The sequence below is a fragment of the Athene noctua genome, chromosome 1 (genome assembly GCF_965140245.1).
Source record: "Athene noctua chromosome 1, bAthNoc1.hap1.1, whole genome shotgun sequence".
NCBI classification, from domain to species: domain Eukaryota; kingdom Metazoa; phylum Chordata; class Aves; order Strigiformes; family Strigidae; genus Athene; species Athene noctua.
The window spans coordinates 193,418,579-193,434,611 of NC_134037.1; the positions used below are offsets into that span (position 1 = coordinate 193,418,579).

At 42.5% G+C, this 16,033-nt stretch overlaps 1 protein-coding gene across 1 annotated transcript in view; it reads right to left on the reverse strand.

Moving 5' to 3' along the window:
- Positions 1–16,033, reverse strand: part of AFF3 (ALF transcription elongation factor 3) — a 325,782-nt gene that overhangs the window by 59,141 nt on the left and 250,608 nt on the right. Inside the window, exon 11 of the mRNA XM_074930285.1 lies at positions 15,603–15,643. Coding sequence (XP_074786386.1) covers positions 15,603–15,643 — 41 coding nt within the window. The remainder of the gene's footprint in view (positions 1–15,602; positions 15,644–16,033) is intronic.

Below are 16,033 nucleotides of genomic sequence, written 5' to 3' on the forward strand. Positions count from 1 at the left end.
AAAGATCATCATGAAATAATGGACTAATGTGGCCATTCTATCTATGCTGCCCATAAATTACATTTTGAACCTGGCAATTGCAGGGTAATTAGGAGGAGAGTAGCTTTCCTGCAGGAGCATATATTTCCTGTTCTGCCTGCCTGACACACTCCAGTTTAATTTTTCCTTTGTTCACTCAGCTCAGAGAACAGCAATTACCAAAGGTGATAGCCTAGTGGCAATTTTTGAATCATGAAGAGACTTAGCACAGAAATGGGAGGGGGGGGGGGGAAAGGACAGGTATCACTAGTAATTAAAATAATTTTGAATTAAAGGGACTATTTCAATAATTGCTTTTGTACTATAATTGTCACCACATAACCTATCCTTCCGAATTACTAATACAGTGAAATAACACTACTGCGGAGAGTGAGCTTAAAAAGACAGCTTTCCTAAATATGTAACCTCACCAGTGAGAGATAAGTAACGTCTGGGCAGATGTTTCAGAATGGTGGGTGATGCCACAGCTCTGATCACTAACAGCCATGCAATTTTTAAGCCCTCCTTCCCCCTTTGGCCCTGTCAGAGAGGCACAGGAAACAGAGCAGAATTCCCATCTCGGGTGGCCAGAAGAAGGTTTCACATTATTAAAATAGATGATTTCCTTCATCTAAGAGCCTCTGAGGAGCATAAATTACAAACAACATCAAAGCAAGTGAAAAGTTTTAGAGCAGACTGTCAAAGAGACTGCTGGGGTTTCCTTGGTAGATTTCCATTTTTAAGGAGTCTCAGCAATTTACTTTCTTTTTCAAAACAATTCCATATGTCTGTGGGTTATTTACGGTTGTTTTGATTTTTGTTGTCAAGGGTTTTTAAGAAACAATATTGCAATTATTTAACATGGGGAAATAAAGTTAGACAGATAGTGCCTGCAGTAACAAATTACTGGGATGATCTCATGGACTAAAACTTTGCAGACTTGCTCTGTGCTCTCCAGGGTTAGACAGCGTGAGTCTAGCTACAAAGAAAAGCAGTATAGCCAACTAGAAATAAGTGTAATCCTGATGCTGTCCAAATACAACATCTAATTATTCATGTTGCTATCACTGATTTTACAGGATGAAACACCATGGCCAGTGTGTCACAAGAATACGGGCTGTGAGATACATTGGCTCAGGTTTGAGACCTGAGAAAACTTTGTTTAATGATTATTGGAATTTTTCTGATAAAAAAGTGCAAAGGCCAGCTGTGGTCTCAGGTTAAAAGTCATCAGGGCAAGCTGTGAATGGATTCATATTAGCTTCCTAATTTAGGGTAAAGAAGTGACTATTATTAGAAAAAGAGTGGGGAGACTATGTGCTGATGAGGTTATTAGCTAGTCCAGAGGAGGTGGCTCCTGCTGAGTGTGGGTTTTAAGTGATTTCCCTGCAGGGGAAGGTTGTCATTAGTCACTGGGACATGGACCATGCAGGAGACATGTGTGTCACACCTCAGCCTGTAGTTCCCCCCTGCAAGGCCATGGGTGTATTCAGCAGTGATCTACAAACCAAATACCAGGATGTATTGGCCACATCCAGGAAACCAGGCTCCATCTATGCAATGAATTAGCTTGGTGAGGTTCTGCTAATGTGGTGGTGTGTTTGACATTTGTCTGCTTATTTTTAGTATACAGAGCTGGTTTATTCAGGCCAATCGTAATGTGAGTCATGTCAACTAAAGATGTATGTAACTTAAATAAGATCCGTCCCAGCCACGTGGCCCTGCAACCAAATAAATAACTCTACCCTCCTCCCCCCAGATGATATCAAGATTAAAACAAAGCTATTAAAATGCTGTCTTAGCAATTAAACTAAAAAACCCCTCAAGGTTGCAATACTACCTTTAACAAGCTCTTTACCAGGTGCAAGACAAACCTAAGGCAATTGCTTCCTAACTAAGTAAACCCTGTTTACATCTCAACTTTGAAAACATATGTTGTTAATTTTAGAACTGCAGTTGCCATGTGAGCTGGGTGTCACTTCTAAAAAAAAAAAGAAAAGTGTGACTTTTGGGTGTAATTATTTTTTCAGCACAGGTGCAGAAAGTGCATTTGAACGCCCTAAACATTCACACAAGCTAAGCTTTGACTCAATCAAACTGTAGCCTATCACAACCTGAAAACAGTATCATAAAATCTATTCTTTTAGGCACAGTATGGCCTTAATAAAAAGTAGTGTAGAATTTCTTAAAAGAGGCTTATCTTTTCTCCTTCCAGATTTTACCTTCCCTCCATGATTTCGCTTTTTACGTTAGCCAGACTATCCATGTGTTTCACCACTTCTTCATTCTTGGATTAACTGGAGCAGTGCCCATGCAGTTATGGAGTTTGCAGTTACCAGTCCTTTCAAGCTAACCTCCCAGTTCAACAGCTGAACACTGGTGCATGATATCCCTGTGGACCTCAACTACAAAGCAGCCAAGGAGTGCATTGCGACACTGTAGTATGTCTTCTCCACATGGGGCAGTGGGAATTAATTTGCCATACGTTCCCTCATTTAACCAGAGAAGGCATTCATAGAGTTTCTTCTAATGTATTTAAAAGGCTGATGTGGTAAATTACTGACATATGAACAATTCAAACCAGATCCCCAATTTACTGCTGCTCCGCAGTGATACCAGACTTTTGGCCATAAAAACAACCCTAATAATTTGGGTAGGGGAACTCAGTGGTAGTTGCCTGGTCTAACCAACCTGGGAGACCTTACACAGGCAGAGGGGGACAGCAATGTACAGTGGCCAGTGACAGAAATGTCATGACTTTTGTAATACTAATAAATGGTTAATGCTACGTTTTGACCAAATGTAAGAAAAGAATAAAAGACATTTCCTAGAAAATAATGTGGTGTTCGCTCAGATTAGCTAACTGCATTGAATGCTAAGGCACTTGTCAGCTGTAACCGTGCCCTTTGTCTGAACACATAAAGAATATGCATGGGGACAATGCAGGCTCCAGAAGGGGTGCAGATATGCTTGCCACACAAGGGAGAAATTCCTGGATAATCAGGTGTCAACCTGGTGCTTTTCACCAGCATTAAATCCCTTATAATTATTTAGGAAAACACATACATTTTTACACAATACTCAGAAAATATCAGCAGTCTGAGGTTAAAATTTGGTGGCAGCTGACAAGCAGATAACATGTTAATATAGAAAACGCTATAAAAAGAGAAGTTGAACCAGAGGTCACAGTACATCTCTGTATCAATTATAGAGTGATAATCTCAGAGTGTTTAGGTTTTGCTTCTCAAACTGTTCTCTGGGTTTGCACAACAGGCTTTGCAGTTGTTGCTTTCTTCTTCAACTTTAACAGAGAGAGGTGCTGTGCTGTGAATCCCTCCAGCAGGAAGAGGAGGAAGAAAGCTGAGGGTGATGTGACAGCTGGAGGAGCCCCAAATTCAGGTTAGTCTGAGAGCTCCCACATTTCAACATCCCTATTTCAAAAACATAGGCTACAGATTTCATACTGGAAGCCCAGCACTCTTCTGTACACTGTATCATTTTCCACAAGTCCTGGGAGGTGTTTGCATGAGGGGGGTTTGCACCAAAGAGTTTCAAACTGGAAAAACAAGAGTGCTTGTTATTAGGTTCAGCAGACCGGGAATCTGCCAGGCTTTTACAAAACTGTTTATTTTCTGAGTCTTAGCTCTTTCAGCCTTTTTTTTTTCTTTTTTCTTTTTTTTTTTTTTTTTTGAGTGGAGGACAAGCTCTATCTTATTAAGTGAAAACAACAGAGTGAGAAGTTGGAAATTGCCAGGAAGCCTGGGAAAGACCAACACTCAGCCGAGATTTCATTCCATGTTTTCCTGTTGACCTCACAGGCTCTTGACACAAGAGCTCTGAGTACATTAAAGAAAGGCCACAGTCTCATTTGGTCCTGTGAACATTGGCAATATGTTATGGGGACAATATACAAGCTTGAAAGGGGAAAACCGCAGCAATGTCCCCATGCCCTGGAGGTTTTGTCTGGTGCAATGCTGTTTAACCAGAGCAGTGTGAGGTTTTAAATGGCCATATGAGATTTATAGTAGGTCATGACCAGATCTCTTTTCAGGGCAAAGTTTGAAAAGTCCATTTGTCTCAAAATTTTAAAAAAAAGGAGTCTGGTAATTCTCTAAGGTTTTTCCTCTTCCTTCAGGCAACTATTTTTGCCTGGCCAGAGTTCCTAAACCTCCCCAAGAGCCCTTTTAATGTGGGAAATATTGTCCCAGTGTCTGCTATCAAAGGAATAACACTGAAGATACAAATATTTACAAACCCACTCTAACTCCACATGGTCAGTATCAAGCTTATTAAGTTTTAGAAAAAGGGACATCATGACCTTAAAATAAGTGGCTTCAGGAAATCAGTATTTGAGGGGATTATTAGCAGGCAAGAGTGATGGTTATTGTGGGGAACTGAATGGAGAAGACTCAAGGTGCAGACAGAAATTCCCTGTGCGTGCCTGATGGTGTGGCCGCCCCACTGTGGGGCCGGCAGCCAAGAGACAGCCCTGGCTGGGTAGGTGGCAGTGCTGGCCCCCCGCTGATGTGCAGCTGGGCTATGTCCCACTGCATGTCGGCAAAAAAGCAAGCTGGTGTCTGTGGGGCTGCAAAAGAAGACAATGGGCTGGCCCCCCACCACAGCTGTTTGTCTTCCACAGCAGGAAGAGAGGTTGTCCCCCTCCAATGATGGGGACCACATCAACCTTTCAGTAGGTAGCCTTGCCAGGCTTCGCTCACAACACTGTGAGCCAGTGGGGCTTGCCTCCTGCTGTGTGGGCCTGAGACTGGGGGCATCTGGAAGAGACTAGTGGGATATAGGGGTCTTGGGAAGGGCTCCAGGCACCCCAGTAGGGTCAGGGTGGTTTTGAAGAATAGGGAACAGGTAGATTGGGCAAGCAAGATTGCAAGGCTCCATGAGGTGCAGCCAGAATCAGCAACAGAGGCTCTGGGACAAGGTCTCCCTGGGAAACTTGGGGAGTCAAAATCATGGAGATCTGGGGCTGAATGGGGGGAGATGCCTGTGATAAAGGCTCTCTGTCTGTTTTTCCTCTTTTGTCTCTAAAGCAGCTGTAGGAAGGAAGAAAAGAAAGATGGGAATGGCAAGCAAAGTCCTGTAGGGCTTCTGGGAGCCACGCTCTAGCTGCTCCCTCGCCAGAGACTGCACCACCAGCAGCCATCACCTGCCTGGGTATGAAACCACACAGACCTCCCTGGGCATGTGTGATGCCAGGGACAGAACAGATCCTCACAAGAGCATATTAAAGTGTCTTAAAGGATCGTTGCAAAGCCAGAAATTTACTTGGCAGGTCTCTATGACTTTTCTGGGGTGATTTCTATCTGTTGTGTAAATCAGAATCATGGGATTCTTTAACCCTGCTCCCCTGTTTTTTTTATTTGACAAACTCTTTGTTCATTTAGAGCAGTTATGCTTGATTGTGCCAGTAAATAATAAGAGAGCTATTTGCGAATTATTCGGCTGCTAGATTTCCACAGAGAAGGGCCTATTCCCTTCTGTGTGAATGTGTGTGTGACAGGCAGTCCCTCAGCATGAAGAAGGGTTTTGCGCCTGAGTCAAGAATGAAAAAGACCTTTAAAATCTTTACAGCAGTCTAATACAGAAGATGATACACTGGTATGCAAAGTAAATTTAATTAGGCATAAAATACCTACCTTTAAAATAAATAATTTTCTTTTTTTTTGCTAAAATGCCAGAAGATTGCAGACTATATGAAAGACAGCATGTGTCATACACCGTGGAAAAATGCCTAATTTAATTTAAATATTTTTTATTTATTTTTGCCTTTCAAAATGATATCATTTTCAGGTTATAAAAATGTAATGTCTGAACTTAGACTTTTTACACCTAGTTTCAAGCCAGATCTAATTTTAAATCTAAGTTAAAAACATGCAAGAGCACACCGTCATAATATGATCTGGCTCCTCTCTGACTGTAACAAGGGCAGTCTGCTATAAATAGAGAAGGAAGGTCTTCCATTCTGAGGAGGATTTTGAAATTCCATGCCATTCCAGTTTGGAACAAAGCTCTCCAATTCTGAATTTTCCCATTAAAAAAAAAAAAAAAAAAAAAAAAAAAAGGAAAATAAAGCAGAAAGTGTTTGTTCTGATAATTGGTAAAGAAAATGTCACCAGATGGACCTCCTGAAATGCTGACTGAGCAAAAAAACTTTGGAAAATGAGCCATTTGAGGTTTTGGGATCTTAGTTTGCATCAAAAATCTCCAACAGTTCAGGAGTCTGAATACCTTCCCTGCAGCCCTTCTCATCAGGTTAGTAGCAAGGGTGTTGGGTGAGCTGCTAGATAGTCTGACTGAGTTGAAGTTGAACCGTAACTGAATCCTGATGTCTGAACCACACACCAAGTGCTTTCCTTTAAAATAATTCACTCGTGCAAGCTTTGGAAGTGCATAATGGTAATGATGTGACTTTTAAAAGCTGCAAACGTTTCCAAAGTACTTAGGTCAAATCCTCAGTAGGTGAAAACTGGGGTAACACTACTGAAATCAGTGAAGCTATTTAATTTTGTACCAGTGAAAATCTCATCACTGAAGCTTAAAACAAAGTCTACAGTAGTGTAAAGTAAGAATCATTGCTAGTGGGCACTGATCAGAGCCACTGATGAACCACAAAAAGTATTACAGTGAGACTCAAAATGTTTAAAACAATTATATGATTTAAGATTTCATTTCATGCAGAAAAAAAATCTCTCAATCAAACTAAACCATAGACCTGTAATTTTTCTATTTACTTTTCACATTTACTGTGAAAAAAATGCTCCCTACTGCCACAAACTACATGGGTAAACCAAAAGGTTTGCATGCTAAGCCAATTTATCAGCATTGGCTAAGAAGTGTATAAACATACCTCCTTCTCCTGATGTCTGCATGAAAGACTTTTCATATGCATGGAAAAATTATTCCTCTTTAAGCAGCTCAAGCCCTACAGATAGGTATAACATTCCGTGTTCACTAAAAACTCCCAACAATTTTAATTTGGCTTCTGGGTATATCAGGAATGTGGGATCAAGTCCCTACTTTGGAAGCTCTGCAGGGCACAGAAATTCTCTGAATGTGGCCTTGCTTCAGTATCCAGATTTCAATGCACTGCACAGAAAGAAAGGAGGTTTTGTCTGTTTGGTTGGTTTATTTATAGAAGGCAGGAAAGAAACAATTCCTTGGATGGGATGAGACTTTTGTAACCCTTAGGATCTCCAGGATTCCGAGGTCTGTAATGGGGCTGTGGAAGAGTGTCCCCTTCACAGACTTTTCAGTAGGAATTTGCTTGCAAATACAGATGGTGGTCCTCAGGAGACTTAGATGGTATTTGTTTGGCCCAGAATCATGGGTAGCCATGAGACAGCCTGTATGTATCAACCAGCATGCACTGATTCTTTCTAATACGGGAGGAAGATGAAAGCATTGCCAAAGGAATAAGAATCTGGGAGGCGATAAAAATAGTTTTGTGAATCTGATCCTGTTCTCAGAAAGTTCTGGATGTCCTTCCCAAGGCTTTCTTAGGCAAGGACTTCTCTAGAGCTACTATCAAACATGCCTGAAACCTTTCAGCTGTGATATTTTTCAAGGTAAAGCATTTGTATGAGATTTGTTGGATCCTGCCGAGCTGTAAGACCCTATTGGCCTGCTGCTGTACCTTCACGCCAACATATGGGAAATAGCTAAGTGGGAAACTGCTTTCCATCCTAAGAGGTCTGTCAGATCTCACAAACGTTCCAGTTTTTCTCTGTGAGGAAACCCAGGCTGTTCAAAGATCACACATTTTTATTCACTGAAATGCAAGAAACCTAGAACAGTGTGAATCCTTCCTCAACAGCAGAATAAATCCAACTCTTCCCCAAGAAGAGATGGAAGGATAAACATTTTCCTGCAGCCTACATCAAAATTGAGGCAGTCATGAAAAAAAGGTGGAGACATTTGGAGGGTACTGCATGGGGGAGCAAAGTATGTCAGAACACAACAATGTGATCTCCTTGCAGCAGCATCTCAGGCCTGATTCAGCCACACACTAATTCCCATGGAGAAATCACAGAGCACCTCTTTCTTCGTACATACTCACCTCTTTTTTTGCCTACAAAGAAACTGGCCATGGTTTTGCTTCTGTTGGTGTTCTCCTCACCCCTCAAAGAGCAAAGGGCCAGCCAAGGTACCGATCCTGTGTTGTCCCCACTGGGGCCTCATAAAGACACTGCACTGCGAAGCCCCTTGCCCACCTTGGGAACAAGCACAGCTCTTTCTCGTGGGACTGGACTCCTGCAGAATGTGGCTGCTCAGCCCCGAGCAAACCAGGGCTCCCCTTTGCTCTTTGTCTCCGCTGTTGCCAGGGTCAGAACGAAACCAAGAGCAAGGAGAAAATGCTCTTGAAACTACAATTAAAAAATACAGAGGGCAGTAGGCAGATAGCCTTGCCAGTGACAAAGGCAAACCCAGAAGTTCAACTGGGGTTTCTAAAGCATCTTTGCAAGAAGGCAGGAAAAAACAACTGGAGCGAGCCTGTCACCCATGGGGCTGATGCCAGAAAACCCTGTTGTGCCTGGCTGATTACAGAGTGATTAAAGCTTGAAGGGGGGGATCGCCTTCCATCTGCTGCGTGGACTACTGCCTCACTGAAAGGGAACTGAAATTTCTCCTTTGCGTTGCTGCATCCGCTCTGGAGACCCCCTGAGCTACAGCTAGGATGTGATTCACAAACGTGTGGTCAAAAGTCCCGAGCTAACATCAGGTAACTGGACCAGGCTGAGGTGGCGTTGCTTGCCACAAATAGTCAGCTTTTCATAAAATAGGGTGTTAATGAAAGTGTGATTTGTGGGAACAGCATGGTCCCCAGTTTCTTGCTACTGCTGCTGTGTAAACCCTGAGCTCTCTTTCATCAGACTGGAAATAGATACAAATGTATTTATAAGATTTCACTTTTGCAGCATAGCACTAAAAATAGCACAATACTTCATTCATAATATAGGTGTCTCTGTTGTCTCATCCCACTGCTGAAGTAAGAAAGGCATCATCTTATCAACTAACTGTCCTCCTACCGCTTCCCATAAAGCAAGTTTTAGCTACCAGAGTTACTATCAAGGTTAAAATCCCCTTTGTTTTACATGTTCATTGCCTAGGGGGACTGTCATTGCCCAAAGGGAGCATAATGTTCAAGTCTCACTGAAATATCACAAGTAATTTCAATAATAAGGAAAACAGAATTTATTAACAAATTCACTGCCCATAGCTATGTACTCATGATATATGGGAGTGGTGTTCAGAGCATTGATTCAACAATATTTTAAGACAGTGCTCCTTTGACCCACGCTGATGAAGATGGACAGGCAGGTTAGACAAGATTATGCCTCCAAGGGTCATAAAAATGTAGAAGTTTCCCAACTGAAAACTGATTTTTCAAAGACAATTACCTGCACAATTTAACCAGAAAGCCATTTATGCCTTCCAGGTTTCATATTGTTAATGTTTTTTTCCTCTTGGATTTTTGCTGTTTCTCCTACTCTCACTCTTTTTTTTTTTTTTTCCCTCAGATATACACATTAAAAAAACACTCTCACACTTCTTGTCCTATGTGATTTATTCCCAAGAAATTAAATTACATTTTTATAAGCCTGTGTTACCGCAAATGATAGCTGAAGATTTGCTGAAAAAATTAATTCCTGCTCTGTTGCCGTGAAGCATCCTCGCTAGCACTGTACTGACTCTGTCTTTCAAAACCAGATGGAAGCAGTCCAACGGTATGATTAACTTCTTAGTCCCTGCAATTTCCTATTGCTCTACTTGCCCTAGATTTCAGGATTGACCTCCTGCTTCACTGCAAAATGCACAGTTCTTCAGTTTGATAAATCACATGAATACTTTTTTGATCACAGTTATCTACTATTTACTACATACCCAGTGAGGTTAATCATATGCTGAGGCACTTCATATGCTGCACACATATACACTCTTCTTCCCAATAGCACTTTGCATATTCTTCATGCTGCCAGCCAGCAATGGGACCTGTTTTCTCCTTACTAATATATGAAAGACCAGAGACCTACACCTTGTCTCTTTTTCCCTCTGCATTAATTCTGTAATTATCCACACGCTGATTCTTAAAAGACCTAGCAAGCCAAAGAAAATACATGAGAAATTACTAGTCAGACCTTTCTTTTAGCAGATAGATATTTTTGAAAATGCAAATGTTTCTTGGAACTAGAACTGATAGTCTCCCCCCAGATATCTTTGGGGGGCCATTGAGAATGCATGGGGTCAACCACAGGGAGGTAGAAAATATTTGGCTGACATGATAGCAAAACACTATCCCTTCCTTCAAGAAAAAATGCATCTTAACTTTTCTTTTTCTTTCTCTAAACACCAAATGAATTTTGGTATTTAGTATTTCTAGCTAGGGATCAAAATTTTTACAATTCTCTAGTACAGCTCTGCTCCACCTTCTCTTGCAGCGTTGCAATACATCCAAATCACATCTTCAGTGCTATGGTAGAACAATTCTAAACAAACACCAGCAACAGTCAAGGTGTGGGAAAACATCCAACAGCGAACAGATGAGTGCTGCAGGTCTTGCTCACAAGCTAAATAAAGGGAGATGGAGTCCCAATTTTACAGAGATCAGTTCCTTTTCACTCCAGGCCTTATATACAGGCTCTTCTTTTAAAGCCCCTTTTCAGTAATTTACAAATCTCCGATACTGGCACTAGTATCCTATATACAATATGTATCATTACTCTTCTTCCTTCGAGTTCTGTAACTAGGAGGGCTAAGAAACTCTGGACCATTTCTAGCAGCAGTCGCCCTTTGCCTCCCTGTACTGTGTGGGAGGGCTGCAGCTGTATGACACCAGCATCTCCAAACAGCCAAGCTTTCATGTAAGGCATAAACGATATATCCCTTGATGTACCTCCCTGTTGGAGGTATTCTCTTTTTCCTCTCAAAGATAATCCAGAGAGTTTAAGCACTGTGCTAACGCTGTGAGAGCTGTGTGTTTGTTTCTGTTGCAGTGAACACCGTGTGTGTACACTCTTCTCCAGCCAAGCTTTGACTTCTGCAGAACCCATGATCTTGGTTCCGTCATTCTCTGCTGGGACCTTGATCAGCTGTCTCGCGCCAAGGCTTCCCCTCGGCTGTCACTGATTACACAGACCCATCACATGAAGCCTTTGCAGCCCGCCAACTAGCTGAGTCATTCCACTGATAAGCTGACCATGCAGCTTCTCATGTGGAGGACTCTCACGGTGAGAAAGGCGATGTTATCAAAAAACTCAGTCCAACACAAACATAAGTATGTGAGTGACATGAAGCACATGAGTATTTGTGCTAGCTGCCACTGGATTATTTACTTACTTTGGGGTATCACAAGTTTAACTGCTTCGCTTAATCACAGCTCAAGCAGATACTTGAGAACAAGAAATCTTTGGCTCAGTCCGCTGAAAGTTTTAAGGCTGCTTGGACAGCTGCCTTCTCTGCTTTAAGTGACCTATTAAAAGTCTAAATTGCCTCTTATTGTTGCCTTAATACTTTACAGGCAGTCGCTCCCCAGGCCTCCTAACCCAAATGGTGTATCTCAATGTGGCTTTGTCTGAAGAAGAAGAGACATGCTACAGATCCCGCTGGACTAATAACTGATCCTGTGGCTGCTTGCATGATCAGGGGAACAGACTGGATTGTCCCAGGTCAACCTTTTCTGTTCGTGTTTCCTTGCAGCTTAGTGCTAAATGTGTGCATGCGCCCATGAGAGGCAAATGCTTGCGAATGTCTGTCTGTGCAGATGTGGGGCTTTGCTGCCTTGCACAACCTCCTGCTCAGCTCCCCGAACCTTTCACTGCCCCAGAGGACAACAGGGAGTATTTGTTTGCCCTTCAGGATCTTAAATGCAACTGGCCAGACCCATTAGGGTAAACCAGCTCATGCCTGGCATAGACTGCATTTCAGCATCCTAACTGTGGTCAAACACGGACAGACAAGGCACGGTTACACGGAAATGCAAAGTACTACCCCTTCCACCTGACAGGAAGGTGGACTGAAGCTCAGACAGGCTGTGTAACTCACCAGACATCACGATCGGGGCTTGTCTACACTGCCAAATGGATGTTAGTGTCAAGATGCCTTGTCTGTCAACAGCCCAAGGTGGTAAATCAAAAAGGTTTATCATAGACTGTACTTAACAGTTCAGGTCTGGATGACATGTATATATTAATCAGGTGCTGAACGTAAGCTAGTGAGTTGGGCTCTTTACAGGATTTATCAGCTGGGATGGGTGGGCTTGCCAGCATGGCCACAGGGCTCCTGGACTGAGTGGGTTCAACTCTTCCTCTGTCCTACGTGCCTGCGCTGAGCTTCATACAGGCAGAGCTAGCAGGGCCTGCATGGATCCTCCAGCGTTAAGTACACAGAAAGGAGAATAGACCGCAACTGTGAATTAAGCATGTCTCTTAAGTATCACCCAAGCACTACGTGAATGAGCTATCTTTCCCCTATTACAACGAGAGAGGAAATTCAGTGGTGGTACAACGCTTCCCTCTAAGTGTTCAAAACTCTTCAGCAGACACTTGGTCTCCACTACAGCACAGAGAAATAAAAGCAGCTAGGGGAATAAAAGTGCCCTAGGACCACTGTAAATCTTTACTTCATGGAAAATCTTATCTTGCACATGAATATGAGCTGCGAGGAAATTTAATGTGGGGATTAAGTACTGTGCAGTCTCCCTCATGGTGGGCTTTTCAGCCTAAAAAGAACAAAAGAATAATAATGAGTGTTGTGTTTGGGTATGATTACAAACAGCTGTAATTTACAGCTGGACATTCTCCATTGCAAATGTATCCAGCAAGTGCTTCTGGTTTAGTGGAACAGACTGCAAAAAATGAGCTTTTAACTTCAGCCTTAAGGTCAGAGTTCTGGGACCATGGGAGTCAATAATAAAATCTATTTAGCTCAGCGGGATTAAGCAGGTTTAAGACCTGGCTTAACCACTCTGCTTACTGTTAAATAACAACAGAACAGACTGAATATTTTAGTTACAGACATTCTTCTTCATTTGAAAGCTATTCAGGCAGTGGATATGAGAGTCAGACAATTGAAGACATGCTAGCACTACACCATTAAGGTATATGAGTTAAGTTCTTGTTCTTCTCTGTCTCAGAAACCGAGCAATCTATATAGTTAGACCACTTCACTGAAGAGCACAATAAAATTAAAACCACGCTGTGCAGGATAAACATTGAGGGTTTTTCAGGAGAGAATGAAAAGCTAATGGGGCTAGTGCATCTTTCCTGACAAAATAGTCCGTGCATGTGCAGAGCAACCTGTCTTCTGGAAGCAGAAAAGCTGTTTCAGTCAGGCTTCTGGGTCACTAATCTTTGTGTTTGCACATAAATCTGCTGGGGGTTACTGTGTCATTCTGAAAACAAGACTGAATGCAATACACTAAAGAAATCAATGGCTACAGGTTTAAAAACTTTTTTTTGTTTGTTTTAGTTTGGTTTTTATTCCTCCTTCAGTTTAGCTAACTGTTACCTTTTTAACACAATCTGAAAGCAAAAACTGCAATAAGAGCTGCTGGAGAAAATTTTTCAAAAAACATAACAGGCAAAATTACTGAGAGCTTTATTTAAGCTGCCATCTACCTTGACGTGGGGAAGTGCTGGTGTGTGACTGGGAGCTCTTACTGGGACACAAGTAATGAGCAGCAGTACCATAGGCCTCCTCACTTTAGCCAAGGCTAGACAGAAACTTCTGTCACAGTGTGGGATTTTGGCCTCCTGCCCTCCCATTTGCTCACGGCAGTGAGGTTATGGGCAGCATGGAGGCACCCCCCTGCAGGGTGCACCCACGGCCTTCCCAGCACCCCCTCCAGGAGGAGGAGAGGAGGGTGCTCCAGCAGCCAAACGCTGGCAGAGCAGGTGGGAAAGCTGTAGTCTCCTGGCATGCTTTTAGGGGCAGAGAGGGAAATATCTGATCATAAACTAAATCTAAAGTGTGATGGGCAACATTTAAGCCCTTTTGCCCTGAGGATGAGAGCAGCCTTCGCCCAGCTCACTCACCACCCCAGTGATTTACCCATCACCAGCACTTTTCTTTCTAGGGGAGACAGAAACGCACTGCAGGGTTTGGAGCTTGTTGTTAACTACCTTCAGGGGCATTTCTGCAGGAATGCTCCTCATTCAGCCCAGGGGAAGGATGCTGAAAAAAGTCCCCCACGTTTTCTTTGATCATGGTGTTGTCCCCACCAAGTGCAAAAGCTGCTTTGCCTCGGGGGTGAGCTTGCACACCTCCAGGGAGTGAGGCATAACGTTGACTCTGACTCCTTTCTTTTTCCGTTCATCCCAGTTACAGCAAATACTTGTGTGCCCTACAACCGTGCCAGCAATTTCACCCACATCCCATACATTTCAATCGGGAATTTTTTTCCTGAAGGAGGGGAGGGAAATTCTAAACAAAACGGTGTTTGTAAACTTGGGGGGGGGGGGGGAGGAAGGTCGATAATTTTGGCGGTCTTAGCCTCCAAGCAGAGAGAAATGTTATTCATCCATGCACAACATATAATTCAGCCTAAGTGACAGGCTCTGCTCTGGAGAAATCCTGGCCTGAGCTGGCTTCCAGAGTCAATTACTGCTTATTCCCAGGGAGGCGGGGGGCGGGGGGCCAGACAGAGCAGAGGGGGCTGCCAACAAGGCATGGGGAAATTTACTCTGTGTCAGCCTGCATGACACAGTACCTCATTTGTGGATAAATGTAAATCTGCTAGTTCTTTTTCACAGGCACTAAAATGTACAGTCTCTCCTCCCCCTTCCCTCCCCCCGTTCCCAAAACTGGAAAAGAAATCAGGACCGTCTTAGAAAGCTACCTTATATTTCAATCAATCCTCTTTCATAAAAGTCATTTAAGGTAAATACCTGTGCAGACCTACGGCCCAACTATAACATTTACTATGGCCCAAATCCTGAATTCCTCACTCGGGCAAGTTTCCCATTGAAGTTAATGGATTTTTGCTTGAAAAAGAGCTGAGTAAAATCTGAACACTGTCTAAGGATTTGGTCCCCTGCTTATCTGCCTGGAGCACTGCTTCAGTTCCAGGAGTGAAAAAATGAATTAAATTCCTCTAAAATACCCATCTTTCAAAATTTAAGGGGTAAAAAAGGGCATTGTTTTTGTGCATAAAACATACAGAGAATCTCATCAAAAGAAGGGTAATTCCCAGGGAAAGGATTTGGAAAAAGTCAAAAGAGAACATCTCGGAATAAATGAAGTACTTATTGCTGAAAAATGAGCTCAGATATATCTCAGCAAACTCTAAAGCTCAGAATTTACTGCATCATTCATGCCTTCTCCAGTAAGTTTCTTATCTCTCGTTTGGTATCACAACAAGGGATTCTGCATACTCTGTATGAAATACAACAAGACTGTGATTTTTGCAGTAATAAACTCTACACATGCATGACAAATCCAAGCATGCAAAATGTTTAACATCCCAGTTCACAGATACTTTGGGGACAAAATCCGATTATGAGTTATATGCCACAATAAATAGGGCTCAACGTTTCATAAAGCAATTTATAGTTCATAAAAATGACAAAATGTACCTGTCAGATAGAACGCGGAGAGCAGATCTCTGTGCTGCCTGCTGGAAGAAAGGGCAGAGATGTTTATTTTATATTCTGACTTGAAAATTACGAGCACAATCAACACTTTAAAAAATGCGTTACACACATTTTTGTCACGTGTCCAACATGTTAAAGTACGAGCAAAGTAGCAGAGTCTATAGTCAAATGGACATTCCAGCCTAGTAAATGTAAGAACACTTTGTTAAGTACGCCATAAACCAGAAGATTGTCAAAGCACCGCACAGTATTTGAGGTCTGAACTACTCTATTTAGATGATTTTTTCTGCGGTCCCTGAAAACTCGGCAGGGCTCAGTTCTCTGCCTTCCCCTCTCCCCGCTTCCGCACTCCCACTCCCTCTCCTTTACCATTAGTCTCCTCCCATTCTTCCACAGAAACAAACATCACATAT